General features: G+C 51.7%; 1 protein-coding gene across 2 annotated transcripts; it reads left to right on the top strand.

Annotated features, from left to right (window-relative positions):
• Window positions 1–1,476: 1,476 nt before the first annotated feature.
• Window positions 1,477–15,625, top strand: Sema4g (semaphorin 4G). Of its 2 annotated transcripts, XR_004386821.1 has the most exons (16): window positions 1,477–1,590; window positions 4,400–4,886; window positions 4,977–5,125; window positions 5,356–5,418; window positions 8,346–8,444; window positions 8,557–8,650; window positions 8,796–8,909; window positions 9,140–9,303; window positions 9,378–9,547; window positions 9,813–9,957; window positions 10,075–10,297; window positions 10,532–10,647; window positions 10,740–10,900; window positions 11,041–11,102; window positions 13,347–14,398; window positions 14,526–15,625. XR_004386821.1 is itself a non-coding variant. In XM_032892050.1 (15 exons), exons 2-15 carry the CDS (start codon window positions 4,763–4,765, stop codon window positions 14,174–14,176), a joined length of 2,514 nt encoding a protein of 837 aa, XP_032747941.1. In that variant the 5' UTR covers window positions 1,477–1,590; window positions 4,400–4,762; the 3' UTR covers window positions 14,177–15,625. The 2 variants fall into 2 exon arrangements, 1 of the variants encoding a protein (XP_032747941.1); XM_032892050.1 differs by having other exon boundaries at window positions 13,347–15,625.
• Window positions 15,626–17,123: the final 1,498 nt, after the last annotated feature.

Below are 17,123 nucleotides of genomic sequence, written 5' to 3' on the forward strand. Positions count from 1 at the left end.
AGATAAAAGGTGTCTTGTCACCAAGCCTGACAACCTCTGAGTTTGATACCTAGGCCCCACGTGATCGAAAGAGAACAGACTCCCTGCAATTTATCCTCCCAGATATCACATAAGGTGGCATTGTACATGCATACATGCACTTTCACACAAAATAAATCTAATAAACATTTTAAAAGTGTGTGCACTTTTTAATATAAGCATGTCTCCCCCGCTGCACCACACACTATCCTGTTGCAGAGTGCCAGGAGACATTCCAACGGAGGTGGAAGTGTGATGTGGGCCCTTCTGTCTAGCAGTCTGCAGCCACACACACAGTGCAAACTCTGAGACTGTATGGGATCGAGTGCCAAACTGTATGAGCTTTGGGGAATCCTGGAAGAGAAATGAAGTTTCTTCCCAGGCTCTCATCAGTTTCAGATGCTACTAGAAGCAGACTCAAACTCCTAGGCACACTCAGGAGTCTTACTTTGGTCTTCCTGGCCCATCATTATTGTCATGGATATTTATTTATTTATTTATTTATTTATTTATTTATTTATTTATTTATTTATTGAAAGGTGGAGAGCTCGCGGCCAGAGGTCAGGTTTCACTAGGATGTATAGCTGAATACACTGTTGCTTTTGTTTTTCTTTTTCTGTGGTGCTGAGGATGAAACCAGAGTGTCCTACATGCTAGGCAAGCACTGTGCCCTTGAGCCCCAACCCCAGCCCTAGATTCACTCTAACAGCCCTTGGAAAGGAGGAGTTTTCAGGCAAGACCATCCTAAAGGACTTAGGGAAGGAGGCTGAACCTGGCAAGCACGGACTATTTGGTGACCTGGGAACACTGAAAGTTTGGAAATAAGATGACGGACAGAAAATGAGAACACAGTCCCTGAGGTGAGCCCGGGTTTGGACTAAGATTTGTTGAGTGATCACGCGTAACGGCGTGGCTTACTTGTGCATAAGAGCATTCTCTGTGTGCTGTTCTTTCACCCCTCCAGGTCCCCATCTCACCCACTCAGACCTGGGTGAATAGCCTGGAGGGAGTGGGGAGCGAGGACTCACACCTTGAACTGGGAACCGAGAGCTACGCAGAAATCTGATACTGTCGTCCCCAACCGCACATAGACCAAAGGCAGGAGGGCATGGCAAACATGTTTTGCAAGAAGTGAGGTGCAGGTTAGAGAGCAGAGTACAAGACTCCAGGACCCGAGGTTTACGCGTCCCTGCAGTAGGTAAATGGGAGGGGTCTTAGGACCAGAGCAGACCTGCAGGACCAGCCTGTTTTAGGGCGCACACGGTGGTGAGCCCCCCCACCAGGGGGCGGGCGATACCCAGACCGACTGAGCCTGGAAGAAAGGGGACGCCAGGAGCAGTGGGCCTCGAGCATCTCCCACAAATCGGGTCTATTGTGCGTGTTGGGGGGCGCAAAGGAGGGCGGACGCCCTTCCCCGCCCCCGCCTCCGGCCCGCCTCCGGCCCCCGCCCCACCCTCGGCTCCGCCTCCACCCCGCCTCGCTCCGGCCGCGGCCCCTTCCTCCCGCAGCTGGTGCCGTGGGGCCGCGGAGCCGCACATCGCTGTCTTCATGGGCCCGGATCCCAGCGCAAAGGTGAGGGAGGCGGGGAGTGCGGGCGGTGGCAGGGCCGGGGGCTGCGGCCGGGCAAAACCTTGTCCACGTCCATTCCATCCTCCAAGCTAGGCTAGGCCTTTTTCACCGCCGAGACCCCAATCCTGCATAAAAGGTTCTAAAGGGGCGCGGACAAGGCCTCGGGTCGTGTAGGGCGCAAACCGGCCTTCGCGGAGTCGGGAGACCCCAGTGGGGCAGGGTCCGCGTGGAGAACAGTGTTCCCTTGGATCTGGGTCATGTCTCCTGGCGTCCGGCGGGATCGAAGGAGAGCTTGTCCTCGAGCCGCAGCAGTAGATACTGAGGTTAGATCTGATCAAAGGAGAGAACCGCGGACTGTCCAGGATGGTGGAGGGAGGGGAACACGAGGGAGAGGCGTCCTCAAACCTGAAGACACCTCCATCCTACTGGACAGAGGCAAATACCGCTAACCCCAGGTAGACAGACATCAGGGATGAAGGTTGAGAGCCTATTGATCCAATGGGGGGATCCTCCCCTCCCCAGTTTTCTCCACCCTAGGATCTAACAGAAGATGAACAGAGTTCAGTGGGCAAGCCCTGGGAAGGAACCCAAACTTGGAATGAAGTGTGGGGTGTGAACTGGAGTCCTTGAACCCTCAGTGCTGGGGGGAGGGGGTGGCATGCTCCACCCCCTGGCCATTAACCTGGCCTCCCAACAGGTTAAGTGGGGCTGAACGCTTCAGCCCAGTTTTCCAGATCTAGAAATGCAATCAATCTGTAGGGGGAAAGAGGGCTGCTAAGGTAGCATTTCACCCTCCATGTGCTAAATTCGAGGATCTCCTCCTCCCTGGGTTAGTTAGGCAGGCATTCTCCTTTATAGGCACTTACCCCAGGTCAGAACACACACACACACACACACACACACACACACACACACACACACACACACACACACCAGGGGAGGGGTGGGAGAGAGAGAGAGAGAGAGAGAGAGAGAAGAGAGAAGAGAAGAGAAGAGGAAAGAACTGGCCTTATGACCAGGACTCTCAGGAAAGGAGACAGAATTCTGCTGTGCCTCTCACCCCAGTAGACGCTGTCAGCCACCAAGCCTGCAGCAAAAGTCAGATCCCTGTATGCATTTCGTGAATACTTATCTGTGCCTGCATGTAATTGTGTTTGAGGACTCAGGATACATGTGTGCGCTATGCCTGGCTCACTATCAACAATTGTGTGTGTGTGTGTGTGTGTGTGTGTGTGTGTGTGTGTGTGTGTGTGTACAAGACCCTCCTGTTGAATAGGAAGCCAGCTATCTGGCCCTGATTGTTCACCTCTGAGGATATATGATTCACTAAATAGATGACAGGTAAACACAACTTTATATGGCCCCTTGTGTGCCCTTGGGTACATGTGTGCACACACTTGTGCTCGTGCATGACTCCTATAAATGCATGTGTTCTCAGCCCTACTTGAACATGTGTGCACACTGTGTGCAACTGTGTCCCAGTCTTCGAGACCCACGTGACTCAAAATAAATGCATGCGTGTGCCATTCTCTCCACACCGAGTGCTTCCTCTGACCTAGGATGTGTTCCTCCTGCCCTGTCCCGGACACTGACTTCCCTAGCCACAGGGCTCACCCTTCAGTGCTGAGCAAATAGGAGGCCCCAATGTAAACAGGTGTGCTTCACGGTGAGGGTGGGGCTTCGGCAGCATGAAACTTCCCGTCACCCTAGCCCTCAGAACAAGAACTTGATGCCCTTTCTGTGGCTCAAAGACTCTCTCTCTCTCTCTCTCTCTCTCTCTCTCTCTCTCTCTCTCTCCCTCTCTCTCGATCCCCCACCCCCGCCCAGTGCTAACCTTTTACCTCTTGAACAAAACCTCCAAATTCTTGCTATTCCTCTGACCAGCTCCAGTTTCCTCCCCTCTCTTTATGGCCAGATGGTTAATATTTGACCCAGAAGGAAAAGGAGAGGCCAACGACACCCTCTGACCCTGCCTATGGCTGTCTGATGACACTGGGTAGATCAGGCATCCTCCACACCTCACCTAGCTGAGGAAATCTGCGGAAGTCCCCTGGAGATAAGGGGGAGGTCTATCAGTCATCCCCACCTCACGAAAGGTGGCCACGAGTTTCAGGATCCTGTGGCTCACCGGCTCCCTATTGCCTAAGTCTTAACTGGTCTTTCACACCGCAGTCTCCCGCACAGACCTGTGTAGCTCAGGGACCCAAATACCTGCACCTCACCCCCAGTCCCTCATGCCTGTGCTTCCTGCCAGCAGGTAGGTCTAGCAGGTAGGGACTCGCGTAGATGCCCAGGCAGAGAGTGCAGTATGGACTCGCACGGGCAAGGCAGAGATGTGTACCCCTTAGAGAAAAATGCCAGAGAGAAGTGTCTAATTAAAGAGAAATTCCAGAGGGAGCTCTTAGGCCAAGGGAAAGAAAAAACAAAGGGAAAACAGAACAAAATCAACAAAGGCCCATTAACTGACTGCCCAGGCCTTCAGCAGACGGCTCCCCCGCAGGCAGCATTGTTGGAGCAGTCTCCTGACTGCAAGAGAGCCGTCCCCATGGTAGAGGTTAGAGCTGGTCTAGGGTCTTCTGAAGACAGTGAGTTTGCCACAGCCTTCGGCATCAAAACAGAGCTGGGCGGAATGCTGTCAGTCTTCCCTGGTGTGGGGGTGGTGAGGACGTCTGGCCTCTGTCTTTCAGTGCCACCTGAAGTCTGGGCAGTACTGTCCCTCTCATGCCCACACACGGATCAAAGGTTTTTCATTTTGGAAGGTTGGTTTGTTTGTTTGTTTATTGTTTTGGTTTGTTTTTTTTTCCTCCTTCAGAGAACAGAGAACTGGAACTTGCCCTGAAGTTGGGGGCAAGGTGACCCCTTCAGTACCCTACAATTCTGCTGGGATCCTACAATTCCCACTCTCCATGGATTTGATACAGAAAGGCACGTGACCCACCCCTCCCTCTGACTTCTCACCTGTGATTCCATGGCCACACAACCCTGTGGCTCCATGTCCCCGCCATTCCAGGATCCTCCATGGCCCCATGACTACTTGACCCCCATGACCTCATGACCCCTGACCTCCATGTGATCACACCCTGGACTTTGAACCCAGTGACTGATCTTCCCCTCCCCTCCTGTGACTCTTCCGGGCTGCCCTTGGGGTCTTGTTGGTCTGAACTTCCCCAGGAAGATGTGGGGGAGGCTCTGGCCCCTCCTCTTCAGCTTCCTCACAGCAACAGCAGTGCCTGGACCCTCACTGCGGAGACCATCCCGAGAGCTAGATGCCACCCCACGGATGACCATCTCCTATGAAGGTTAGACCCCCAACCTGGAAAGATTATGGCTGCCAGAGCTGGGGACAGGAAGTAGCCCCCAAGGGGGCTCACTGCCTCTCTTCTTCCTAGAGCTCTCCTGGATCAGGCACTTCAAGGGCCAAGCCCAGAACTATTCAACACTGCTGCTGGAGGAGGCTTCCCAAAGGCTGCTGGTGGGGGCTCGAGGTGCCCTGTTCTCTCTCAGTGCCCGTGACATAGGAGATGGGACTCACAAAGAGGTCAGCCCCTGGCATCTGGACCAACCACAGGGTCTCCAGCTTCCTGGGACCTCAGTTACCTGGAAACCTGCCCCTCAGCCTTCCAACCTCAGGACAGCATTGTCCTTTCTAGCCCAGGGCTCCTTTTGAAATCCACCACACTTCCCCCGTACTCTGGAGCAACACTGTTTGATTCTCCAGGTGGTGGATATTGAGGTCAACATAGCAGTCTGTCCCTTTACTCCCACTAGATCCACTGGGAGGCCTCCCCAGAGATGCAAAGCAAGTGTCATCAGAAAGGGAAAAACAACCAGGTATGTGATCTCCCTGTCCCCAGTTCTCCTTTCTTCCTCCTCAACCAGGGGTGCCAGAATTAGAGGGACACAGGTAGAGCGGGACAGATATGCATCCAAGTGTATAACCACAATGAGTGGTGTGAGTGGCTGGCCTAGGGTAACCCTTCTACCCCAAATATCCATGGTCTACAGCTTAGCCTGTACAGTAACTTAATCCTCTTCCTAGGGCATCTCAAATTATAATCGTAACAGTAAGTAACTGCTGTAAGTGACAACTAGATCTGGTTGTAAAATAATCTGATAAAACATTGTTGTACACATTTCAGTCAGTCTAATTACCTGGTGTTCTTGGAAAGACAGTAGTCAAATATTAGTCCTTTCTAGCTAAAAGGCAGAGTGTCTGTGAGAGGCTGGGGGACCATATCTGGTTAAGTAACAACCATTTAGAGAGTGTTTTAGGTTTTTTGCATCTACTTTTTTTTTTTTTTTTTGGAGTTTTTGAGACAGTGTCTTACTGTGTAGCCTTGACTGGCCTGCAACTCACTCTGTAGACCAGGCTGGCCTCCAACTCACAGAAATTTGCCTGCCTATGCCTCCCGAGTGCTGGGGTTAAAAGTGTGTATCACCACTCCTGCTTGGAGAGATGTCTAAGAATACACATTCTTGGACCAGCAACATGGCTCAGCATAGGCACACACATAAACACACAAAATAAACAGGAAAATAAAAATGCATATTCTAAGCTAGTTATAGTGGCATATGCCTATAATTCCAGCCCTTGGGAGTTTGCAGATAGATAGATAGATAGATAGATAGATAGATAGATAGATAGATAGATAGATAGATAGATAGATGTGTGTGTGTGTGTGTGTGTGTGTGTGTGTGTATGTGTGTGTGTGTGTGTGGTGTGAAACCAAAAGGGCACATTCATACTGGACATGATGGTAGCATGTGCCTATGATCCCAGCAGTTGGGAGTTAGAGGTAAGAAGATTAGAAGTTCAAGGAAAGCCTTGGCCCCAAACAAGTTTGAGGCTAGCCTGGGCTATAAGAGATTTTTATTTCAAACCAAAAGCAATATACATCCCAAGGCCCACCAATGTAGAAATTCTGACTCAACAAGTCTGTGGTGTGTCCCTCTAAACAGAGCTAGTGGGGTAGGTGAACCAAGGTCATAAAGTCTCATAAATGTCCAGTGAAGGGTTGGACTTCATTGTGACAACGATACTCATACTGCTGGGTGCCTTCGAGGCCCTCATTGTGAATCACCGGTTCCGGATCAGTTGGTCTGAAAAGGCCTCAAGATGCTGCTACTCTAGAGAGCCAAGTAAAGCTGCTATCTCTGGGTCCCAGGCCCTCTGAGCAGCAAGGTATCGGAGAACATTTCTCAGAGCATTGTCCTGCAGGATACTCATTTTCAAAAGAGGGACTGAAGTGGTCTAGCGTGTTTGGAAAGGGAGACATTTCTACCCCACAGTGCACAGCGACATCGTTAAGGCTCTGAGAAGTCACCCAGTAGAGATAGCCTGCAGCCCAGTCTCCCTGACTACACAGTTCTCCCCAATCTGCCTTTTTTCTGTCTTAGAGAGCTACTCCAGGAATGTCTGACTCACCCCACGTGCCAGATGAGTTAAAATAGACTGAGGCTAGAGGCAGGAAGGAGAGTTGAAGCTGGGGGCATGCTAGGGCTGAGGAACAGACCTGAGCAGACCAATACAAGGAACAGACAGAGCTGACAGAGCAAGTGACAGCATATAAGACGAAGTCTTCCATGGATTCTACCTCTGGATGAGCAGGATGATCAGAGCGAGTTGGACAGCAGCCTGAGGGACAGAGGAAGCCAGTGTGGCTGGCATAGATAGCGTGAGCAGACGGGGAAGACCAGGGGCACGTGGGCCTCTGCGCTCAGAGCATTGGTAAGTTGCAGCCATGCCATGGTCTGTTGTACATCTGGGGTGCTTTGGAGAGTCAACTGAATGGGCGCAAGAGGGCAGTGACAGATGGACTATCTCTGGAGGGAAACTTTAGACGTGGTGTCTACAGTCCCCTTCTCCGGCCACCTGGGAGACAGGAACACATGACAGGCTGTCGACAACAGATCCCCTTGTCTGTTTGAATTTTACACTCTGAGTACCTTTCACTTGCTGAGTAAATAGTTGTTATAAAGAGTAGTGTAGCAGGTTAGGAGGGGGTCAGGTGACTAGGCTGAGGTAATGGTTGTCTAGACCGGATGAGAATAGTGAAGTGGCCAAGTTCAAGAACCACTTGGCACAGTGACTCATGGAGAAGGACTGAATGTGAGGAAGAGAGAGTGGGCCACAGTAAAGATGCTTCTGGACCAGAGCAAGGTGGATAGAGGCAGAGGAGGGAAAGACGGGATAAACAGGTTTAAGAGTTAAGGTTTGGGTCAGGGAAAAGGGGACTTTCCTTTAGGACAACATGAAATTAGCATTGCTTGTGAGATAATAGAAAGAGGATTTGTGGGAGCTCCAGGGTTAGGGGGGAGTATTGCTCAAAAGTAACTTTTTCCCAGTGTGCATTAGTGTTTTGCCCTACATGTCTATCTGTGTGAGGGGGTCATGTCTTGGGGTGACAGGCGGTTGTGATCTGGTAACTGAGCCTGGTTCCTCTGGAAGAACAGTCAATGTTCTTAACTGCTGAGCCATCTCTCCAGCTCCTCACAAATAATACTTGAGCTCATGTCAAGCCCCCATTCTCCTGAAATGCTCCTCTATCTTTGAACTCTGACAGTGCCTGAAAGTTAGGTGGAGGGGATTGCAAGAGGCAGAGGCAGGAGACGCAGGAAGAGTGGTGTCAGGTAACCAGAGGCATCTTGGAAAGTGTATGCTCTAGGTGGGGGGCAAGAATCAGACTACAAAGCTAGACTAATGGAGGTGGCTTATATCTGGGCGGACGAGTTACATCTCTGCCTCCCTCTGTCTGTAGACGGAGTGTTTCAACCACGTGCGATTTCTACAGCGGCTCAATGCCTCCCACTTCTATGCATGTGGCACCCACGCCTTCCAGCCCCTCTGTGCAGCCATTGTGAGTATCCCTGCCCCTAGCCCTGACTCCTAACCCCAGACTGGCCTGACGTTGAGCTGCAGCCCTTGCCTGTCCTCAGGACCACTGACCCATTGGGACCCTTATTCTCCAGGATGCTGAGGCCTTCATCTTGCCTACTAGCTTCGAGGAGGGAAAGGAGAAATGTCCTTACGACCCAGCCCGTGGCTTCACGGGCCTTATCATTGGTGAGCAGACACTCCTGCAGTCAGTCCTCAGCCGAAAGACTCTATGATCTGAATGTGAATCCTGTTACTAGGACTTGCCATTTGTGCATGCCATGTTTCCTATTGCACACAACATGTATCTCATGCCTGGATGTCTCTGCCCCAGATGGAGGCCTCTACACAGCCACAAGGTATGAATTCCGGAGCATTCCTGATATCCGCCGGAGCCGCCACCCACACTCTCTGAGAACTGAGGAGGCACCCATGCACTGGCTCAATGGTTAGGAGATTGAGGTGCAGGATGACGGGTTGGGGGGAGTCTATTTCTTACTGTTTGTTCGTTTGGGCAGCTGACCATCCCATTTCCAAACCTGCAGGTGAGCCTGTCCATTCCACACGTGTATTATGGAAGATGGGGGGGGGGCTGTGAGGGGGCGAGGCTTGGGGCGAGGTTGTGGGAGAGAGCTTGACCTGTTTCATAAGCCACCTAAATAAATACTCAACCCACAGATGCTGAGTTTGTGTTCTCTGTGCTGGTGCGGGAGAGCAAGACCAGTGTAGTGGGTGACGATGACAAGATTTACTACTTCTTCATGGAGCGTGAGGAAGGTTCCAGCAGCTTCACTCAGAGTCGCAGCAGCCACCGTGTGGCTAGAGTAGCCCGTGTGTGCAAGGTGCATATGATGCAGTCAGGGTATGGGAGAGAGGCTAGACCTCTGATCCTGATCCTGTGTCCCTATCTCCCCAGGGAGATCTGGGAGGGAAGAAGATCCTACAGAAGAAGTGGACATCCTTCCTGAAGGCTCGCCTCATCTGCCACATCCCACAGTATGAGACACTCCGTGGGGTCTGCAGCCTGGATGCTGATACGTCATCCCACACACACTTCTATGCAGTCTTCACGCTGACGACACAGTGGTAAGCACAGACGTGGGAAAGGAAAGGAACTGAGGAGTCTTAAGGACCGGAGCTGACGTCATTGATAAGCTGGGGAGAGGGAGGGCTGGCTGCAAAATGAGGTCAGGCATGTCAAGCTATCACAGGGCCAGAGGGCATTGTGGTCCACTCATGCACAAGACAGGTCCATAGGCCTACGGTGGAGATGAACCGTGGTAAAGTGGTTCCAGATGGAGCACAGGGTTGGGGCAGGCTCTACTTAGTCCTCCACTATTTCCATTCCTAGGAAGACGCTGGAGGCTTCAGCCATCTGCCGCTATGACCTGGCTGAGATTCAGGCTGTCTTCACAGGCCCTTTTATGGAGTACCAGGATGGTGCCCGGCGCTGGGGCCGCTACGAGGGTGGGGTCCCTGAACCCAGGCCTGGCTCGGTGAGCATCCAGGCCTGGACCCTGTGATGAATAGACAAAGCTGGGAGTGGGGTTCGGCCTTGTAAGAGGGAGGCAGGTGGTGGAGTCCTGAGTCTCATCACCAATCCCCCCACCCAGTGCATCACAGATTCATTGCGCAGCCGAGGCTACAACTCATCTCAAGACTTGCCATCCCTCGTTCTGGACTTTGTGAAGTTGCACCCACTGATGGCTCGGCCTGTGGTACCCACACGTGGGCGGCCCCTGCTGCTGAAGCGCAATGTACGCTACACACATCTCACAGGAACACACGTCAGCACACCTGCTGGACCCACCTATGACCTGCTCTTTCTGGGCACAGGTGCTTCTGACCCAAATCCCTGATCCTTAATGGCCTTGGTTACTGACGCTTCTGAACTCAGTAGTTCCTGCCACATTGGCTTGGAGTGCCCCGTGTCCTGAGGGACCACTGCTGGTGGCTGGTTCCTTGTCTCTAACCTTATGATTCCTGAGTTGTTCCCATAGTCCTCCTGTCGGGTACTGAGACTATCGGGTACCACACTGTTGGTTCTGACCTTTGCCCTTTCTACATCAGCTGATGGCTGGATCCACAAGGCCGTAGTCCTGGGCTCTGGGATGCACATTATCGAAGAGATACAAGTGTTCAGGGAGTCCCAGTCTGTGGACAATCTAGTTATCTCACCGATGCAGGTAGTCTGGCCTCAATATGCTAACAGAAAAGGGGACTGGGGAGCTGGGCAGAGACTCAGGGGTTGCTGACCGACTGTCTTCTCTGGTTTCAGCACAGCCTTTATGTGGGGGCTGCGAGTGGAGTCATCCAGTTTCCTCTGTCCAGTTGCTCACGCTACCGTTCCTGCTATGACTGCATCCTGGCACGGGACCCCTACTGTGGCTGGGACTCCAGCACCCATGCCTGCATGCTGGCCACCACCATAGCCAACAGGTCCCATGGGACAGGCTGGGAATAGGGATGGGGTACATGTGTCTTAAGTGGAAGAAGAAAGCCCACCAGCTCGTAAGGTATTATTAGTAATCCTGATGCCCAACTCCCGTTGTTCATGAATCTTGATTTTCTGTCTGCAGGACAGCGTTGATACAGGACATAGAGAGAGGAAATCGAGGCTGTGAGGGCAGCAGGGATGCAGGTAGGTGGAACTTGTGCGGATGTTTTTGAGTTGCTGTGCTTGGGTCGTTTTGGTGAGGATGACCCAGCACAGGATATTTATTTCTCAAGTACAGTGCAAGCGAGGAAATGGGCGCAAGACTAGGAGACAGGTGGGGGCGTGGCTCATTGGTAGAGAACTCTCCCTGTCTTTCATGTGTAAAGGCCCTGGGATTGCTCTCTAGAACCACACACCACACTACACACAGACACACACACACACACAGACACACACACACACACACCACACCACAGACACACACACACACACGGTGGGGGGAGTTAATGAGTTCATTATGGTCATGTGATCATATCTAAAGTGTTTGCCTAAGTGGGGGAGGTGTAAGCACGAACAACTGTGATTATTAATCATTGCGACTACAAGATGCAGACGGTTAATGTGTTTCTCTCCAAACAAAATCATGTGGCAGAGCCGATATCTGAAGGAAGAACAAAGTCAGCATCAGAGCTGACATGGACTGAGAACTTAGGTGCCAAGCACTGGTGTAAATACTGCCGTGCGTTTATTTTCACAACACTCGGTGTGAGCGGCACCATTATCATCCCCATGAGAGACCGCCCCTCTGAGGCATGGGGAACGTAAGGAGCCAGCTCAGTTACTCAGCTACTGAGCAGCAGGTGCAGAATCGGCATGGCTGAAGCAGTCGGACGAAGTTTGTGCTTCTGATCACTAAGCTGTGCCAAGTCCAAGCGCGTCCGGCAGGTGGAAGGCCTGAGGCAGGCAATGGCACTCAAGCAGGGGGTTAGAGAGCTCAGGAAGAAGAGGCTGGCGAGGTGAGCAGGGACCATGTTCACACGGTCTGTCCTTACAGGAAACCTCTCAAGAGTTTTACACCAAGTAGTATGATCAGATTTAGATTGTTTTTGTTTTTGTTTAATCTAGACAGCGTTTCTTTGGGTAGCCTTGGCTGTCCTGGAACTAGCACTGTAGACCAGGCTGGCCTTGAACTCAGAGATCTGCCTGCCTCTGCCTCTCAAGAGTTGGCATTAAGGGCTGGAGAGATGGCTCAGTGGTTAAGAGCATCGGCTGCGGGGTTGGGGATTTAGCTCAGTGGTAGAACGCTCTGGGTTCAGTCCCCAGCTCTGAAAAAAAGAAAAAGAAAAGAAAAAAAAAAAAAAGAGCATTGGCTGCTCTTCCAGAGGTCCTGAGTTCTATTCCCAGCAATCACATGGTGGCTCACAACCATCTGTAATGAGATCCTCTGGTCTTCAGGCACACATGCAGGCAGAAAGCTGTATGATGTATACTAAATAAATAATTAATTAAATAATTAAATAAATATTTTAAAAAAGAGTTGGCATTAAAGGCCTCCCTGCCCTTATTTTTAAAAAATATTTTGAGTGCATTTTGCCTACATGTACACATGTGCACATCTGTGCCTGGTGTCCGTGGAACCACCCCATGGATGCTGGGAGCCAAACACAGGTCCTCTGCAAGGGCAACAACTGCTCTTAACCACTGAGCCATCTTTCTAGCTCCTGTGTTCAAATTTTTAAAACTGTATTTATTTTGCTCACAAGCCTGTGTGATGTGGATGCGAATGTATAAGACACCTTATGAGAGTCTGTTTTCTCCTTCCTACATGTGGATCCCAGGGATTGAAATCTGTGGTCAAGCTTAGCAGCTAGCACCTACACTCCTCGGCCTGTCTCCTCAGTCTAGATTTGTTTCCAAGGATTACCTTTAGTTGCAAGAAGAGATTAAACGAGGGCCCTAGAGGGCAGGCAGCCATGGAAGGAGAGAAAGGAACAGGTCTGAGTCTCATGAGGGTAAACATAAAAATGAGGCAGAGAGGCAAGGGAGCCTCCCAGGTTCCTGATGCAAACTGCTGAGCAGCTGGTGGTAGCAAAGAAAGGACCTGTGTGGGTGATGAATGAGATTCTGGCCTTATGGAGATGCCGGCAAATGGTAACGGTCAAGTCTCAGGAAAGGAAGCTGTGCGGAAGGTAAGATTAGGAGTCCTTTGGTAAATGGTAGGAACTGAAGGCACAGGAGAGAGGAGCTGCTAGAGAAGGAAAAAAAGGCCCAAGGCACTGCTGACTCCCGATGAAGCCCATGTGAGTCCTGGGAAGCATGCACAGGCTTGCTTGGATGTCACTAATTCTAGATTTTTGTGCTTCTAGACAGCTGTCTACAGTCTATCTTGCCATTCCCAATGCTGTCTGGGATGGGCAGGTATTGATCTTCCCTCCCCATCCTCCCCAGGACCACCACCGCCACTCAAGACCCGATCTGTGCTCCGGGGTGATGATGTCCTCTTGCCCTGTGACCAGCCATCTAACCTGGCCCGAGCTTTGTGGCTCCTCAACGGGAGCAAGAGCCTGAGTGATGGGCAGGATGGCTACCGCGTGGGAGTGGATGGGCTGCTGGTAACAGACACACAACTGGAGCATAGTGGCAACTATGGCTGCTATGCTGAGGAGAACGGCCTCCGTATGCTGCTGGCTTCCTACAGCCTCATAGTCCGGCCAGCCACCCCTGCCCCAGCTCCACAAGCCCCTGCCACACCTGGGGCACAGCTGGCACATGACATGAGGTTGTTCTATGTGGTAGCCATTGCTATACTTGGTGGCCTCTGCCTTATCTTGGCATCTTCCCTCCTCTATGTGGCTTGTCTGCGGGGAGGCAGACGAGGTCGAAGACGAAAATACTCATTGGGTCGGGCTGGCCGGGCAGGGGGCTCAGCCGTGCAGCTACAGACTGTCTCAGGCCAGTGTCCCGGAGAGGAAGATGACGGTGATGATGGAGAAGGCGCTGTCGGTCTGGAGAGTGGCTGCCTCCAGATCATCCCTGGGGAAGGAGCCCCAGCCCCACCACCCCCACCACCTCCACCCCCACCTGCTGAGCTGACCAACGGACTGGTGGCCCTGCCCAGCCGGCTGCGAAGGATGAATGGCAACAGTTACGTGCTCCTGAGGCAGAGCAACAATGGAGTGCCAGCAGGTCCCTGCTCCTTTGCAGAGGAGCTCAGCCGCATCCTGGAGAAGAGGAAGCACACGCAGCTTGTAGAGCAGCTAGATGAGAGCTCTGTCTGAACCTAGCCTCCTAAACAAATGCTCTTCCAAGCCAGCCTGTCTGCCCTAGGCAGGGCCACTGCCTCCCCAAACATCCACTCTCCTTCTTGCTCCCAACTCCATTTCCTTCTTCCAACTTTTTGATGTCTCTGTAGGGCTGGCCAGAGTCATGGTTAGCCAAAGTCCCCTCTTCAGTCTCCAAGACACATGTGAGCAGCCCAGACCCACCGGTGCTCCTCAAAGGTAGGTGCTCCCCAGAACTAAGTACTCCGCAAACCCAGACCCAGTTTCTGTCCCTTGACCTAAAGACTTGGGAGGAGAGGATTGTCTTCTTATCCCATTATCTGTCCAACCTTCCTCTTCTTCTCAGGTAGGGCTCTGCAGGTCCAGATGGCCTCAATGTCACCACCCTCTGCACAGCTGTGTGCTGGGTAGTCCTGAATTCAGACAAGACCTCTCTCTACCAGCCACCTGAGTCCTGCTTCCATTCACATGTGCACATGGAAGAATGTTTATCAGCTGGGCTGCAGTGTCCCGCTCCTCCTCCTGGGGCATCCTTGTCTCACTCCTCCTAGATTCAGGGCACCTTCCAATTGTCACCTTCCTATCTAGTCTTCTTCAGTCCCAGCCCCATGTGGTAACCCTTTGGCAGGAGACTGGGAACAGGCCGGCTTGGGAGGAAAGAAGCATCACTCCCCTCTTCTTTCCTCTGTAGCCCTTGTGAGTCAGCCTCCCTCCTCCTCTCATTTCACATGCAAGGGTGCCAGAGCTCCAGGCATGTCCTTTTCCTGTGCATATGTGGCAACACATCCACGTCATGTGCTGACATTTCCGCCCACATTACATTCTGAACCTCCCCTTGCTGCCTCAGTCAGACCTCTGTCTACTGGGCTTGGTCCATGGATATTTCAAAGGGAGATTTCCCTTCCCATTTAGCTGTCCTCACTGAACTAGGACAAGTGGCCAACACTGCACTCAATGAGCCAGCCTCCCTCTTAGGGACCAAGCAATTGCTTCTCCTAGACCAGAGCAGGAGGAAGTGATCTGTTATCTCACCTGGCACATGAAGCCCATTCCTGGAACTATGCAAAGGGCAGAGGCTGGGAGTTTGGATGCTTGGCTCCCATTCCTGTCCTACCTCACCAGGGCACTTTCAAGGTCCAGGGCCTCAGATGTCTCCAGGCCCATATGGGACAATCAACCCTGACTGAGCTCTCCCATTCCCCTTGGGTGAGGATGACTGTTATTTTTGTAGCTGAGAACGTGGAACCCCACGAGTTTTTACTGCCCTTCACCCATACCTCTCCCACCTCCACCCCACAATGAATGTATTTATTGTGAGAATGGCTGTACTTCTTCAGGAACGCCCCCCACTCATCACCCAGGTGGGTGGAGCAGGCATGTGACGGAATGGGGAGCCTGGGCTCTGCTCCTCCTGATGTTGGCTAATAAATGCCCTCTTTCCCCACAGCTCTGAGTGTCTGCTTGGTCTAGACTTTTACCAGGGACAGGTTTCTGGCTTAGAGAGAAGGTGCTCCATTGTTTTCTTCATCTAGGGTTGGCCTTGCTCCCCATAAAAATATTTACATATCATCCTCTGCCACTGCCTTTGCTGAGCTGGGCAGGCAAAGGGGCCACGGGTCAGGGGCTCATTTTATTCACTGATGATGATGTTAAGGGGCACAAAATCAGAGCAGCTCAAGAAGTCACAGGACTCCTAGCATTTGCTCCTGGCCCTCTTCCTTTGGCTTTATCTTTGCAGATAGGGGATCTCACTGTTGCTCAAGCTGGTCACCAACTCCTGGATATGTGCAGCTATTGAGACATACTAGCAGCTCCTTGCTTTAAAAAAAATGTTGCATGTATGCACATATGCTTGAGCATGCCAGGGTGCATATGTAGAGGGCAGATGACAGCTGGGAGAACCTGTTGCTGCTTCCACTACCTGAGTCCTGGGAATCCAACTCAAGTCAGCAGGCTTGGCAGTGATGGCCTTTACACACGAGCCACCTAGCCAGCCCTGCCTTTCTTATTTTTTAAAGACATGGTCTTTCTGTGTCGCCCTCGATGGCTTGGAACCCTCTATGTAGACTAGGCTGGCCTTGAACTCATCTATCTGGCTGCCTCTGCCTTCCTAGTGCTGCCACATGACAGCCTTTCCCTTCCCTTCCCTGCTCCACTCCCCACTGTTGGGTGCCCTTAGAGATCAGAGGAACCATCACTGACAGTTGTTGGTTGCCTTGTGGTTGCCGAGGACTGAACCTGAGGCCTCTGAAAAGCAGCAAGTGCCCCTAACTCCTAACATCTCTGCAGCCCCTGCCTTGATTAGAGATACCTAGAAGATACTTCTTACCAGCCCTTGTGCTCCTCAGCCTTTTCAGCACTTCCCACTCCTCGAGCCAGGGAAAGACATGGGCTCATTTCTGTACAAGCACTTGGGGCTAGCAGTGTGGTCTGCTTGTGATCTGGGACCTACTCTGAGACTCTGAGTCACACTGCCCTTGACACTAACCACTGAAAGCTTTTATGTTCTGCTTCCAGTTTTAGAGTCAAAAGTATGGCTTATGCTTAAAATATGCATACATTTTGAGCCAAGCACAGTGGAGGACACTTTCCCAGCACTTGGGAAGCAGAGGCAGGCAGATCTCTGTGAGTTTGAAGCCAGCCTGGTCTATATAGAGATCCAGGACAGCCAGAACTACATAGTGAGATCCTACTTCTTGGGGGAAAAAAAGTATATATTTTTGAATTTTGACTTTGAGATGCTGGAGAGATGGCTCAGGTGGTTAAAAGCACTGACTGTTCTTTCAAATGACACAAGTTCAATTCCCAGCACCAACATGGTGGCTCACAACTGCCTGTAACTCCAGGAGACCGCTGTCTTCTGGCCTTTGTGGGCACTGCATGTGCATGGTGCACAGAAATACATACAGGCAAAACACTTTTACACATGATAATCAATCTTCAA

This window comes from Rattus rattus, chromosome 2 (assembly GCF_011064425.1).
Source record: "Rattus rattus isolate New Zealand chromosome 2, Rrattus_CSIRO_v1, whole genome shotgun sequence".
Taxonomy (NCBI): Eukaryota; Metazoa; Chordata; class Mammalia; order Rodentia; family Muridae; genus Rattus; species Rattus rattus.

Coding starts and splice junctions, on each gene's coding strand:
- Sema4g (XM_032892050.1), top strand. CDS start 4,763: ATGTGGGGGAGGCTCTGGCCCCTCCTCTTCAGCTTCCTCACAGCAACA. Junction 4,887..4,976: donor GATGACCATCTCCTATGAAG/GTTAGACCCCCA, acceptor TCTTCTTCCTAG/AGCTCTCCTGGATCAGGCAC. Junction 8,651..8,795: donor CTTCACGGGCCTTATCATTG/GTGAGCAGACAC, acceptor TCTCTGCCCCAG/ATGGAGGCCTCTACACAGCC.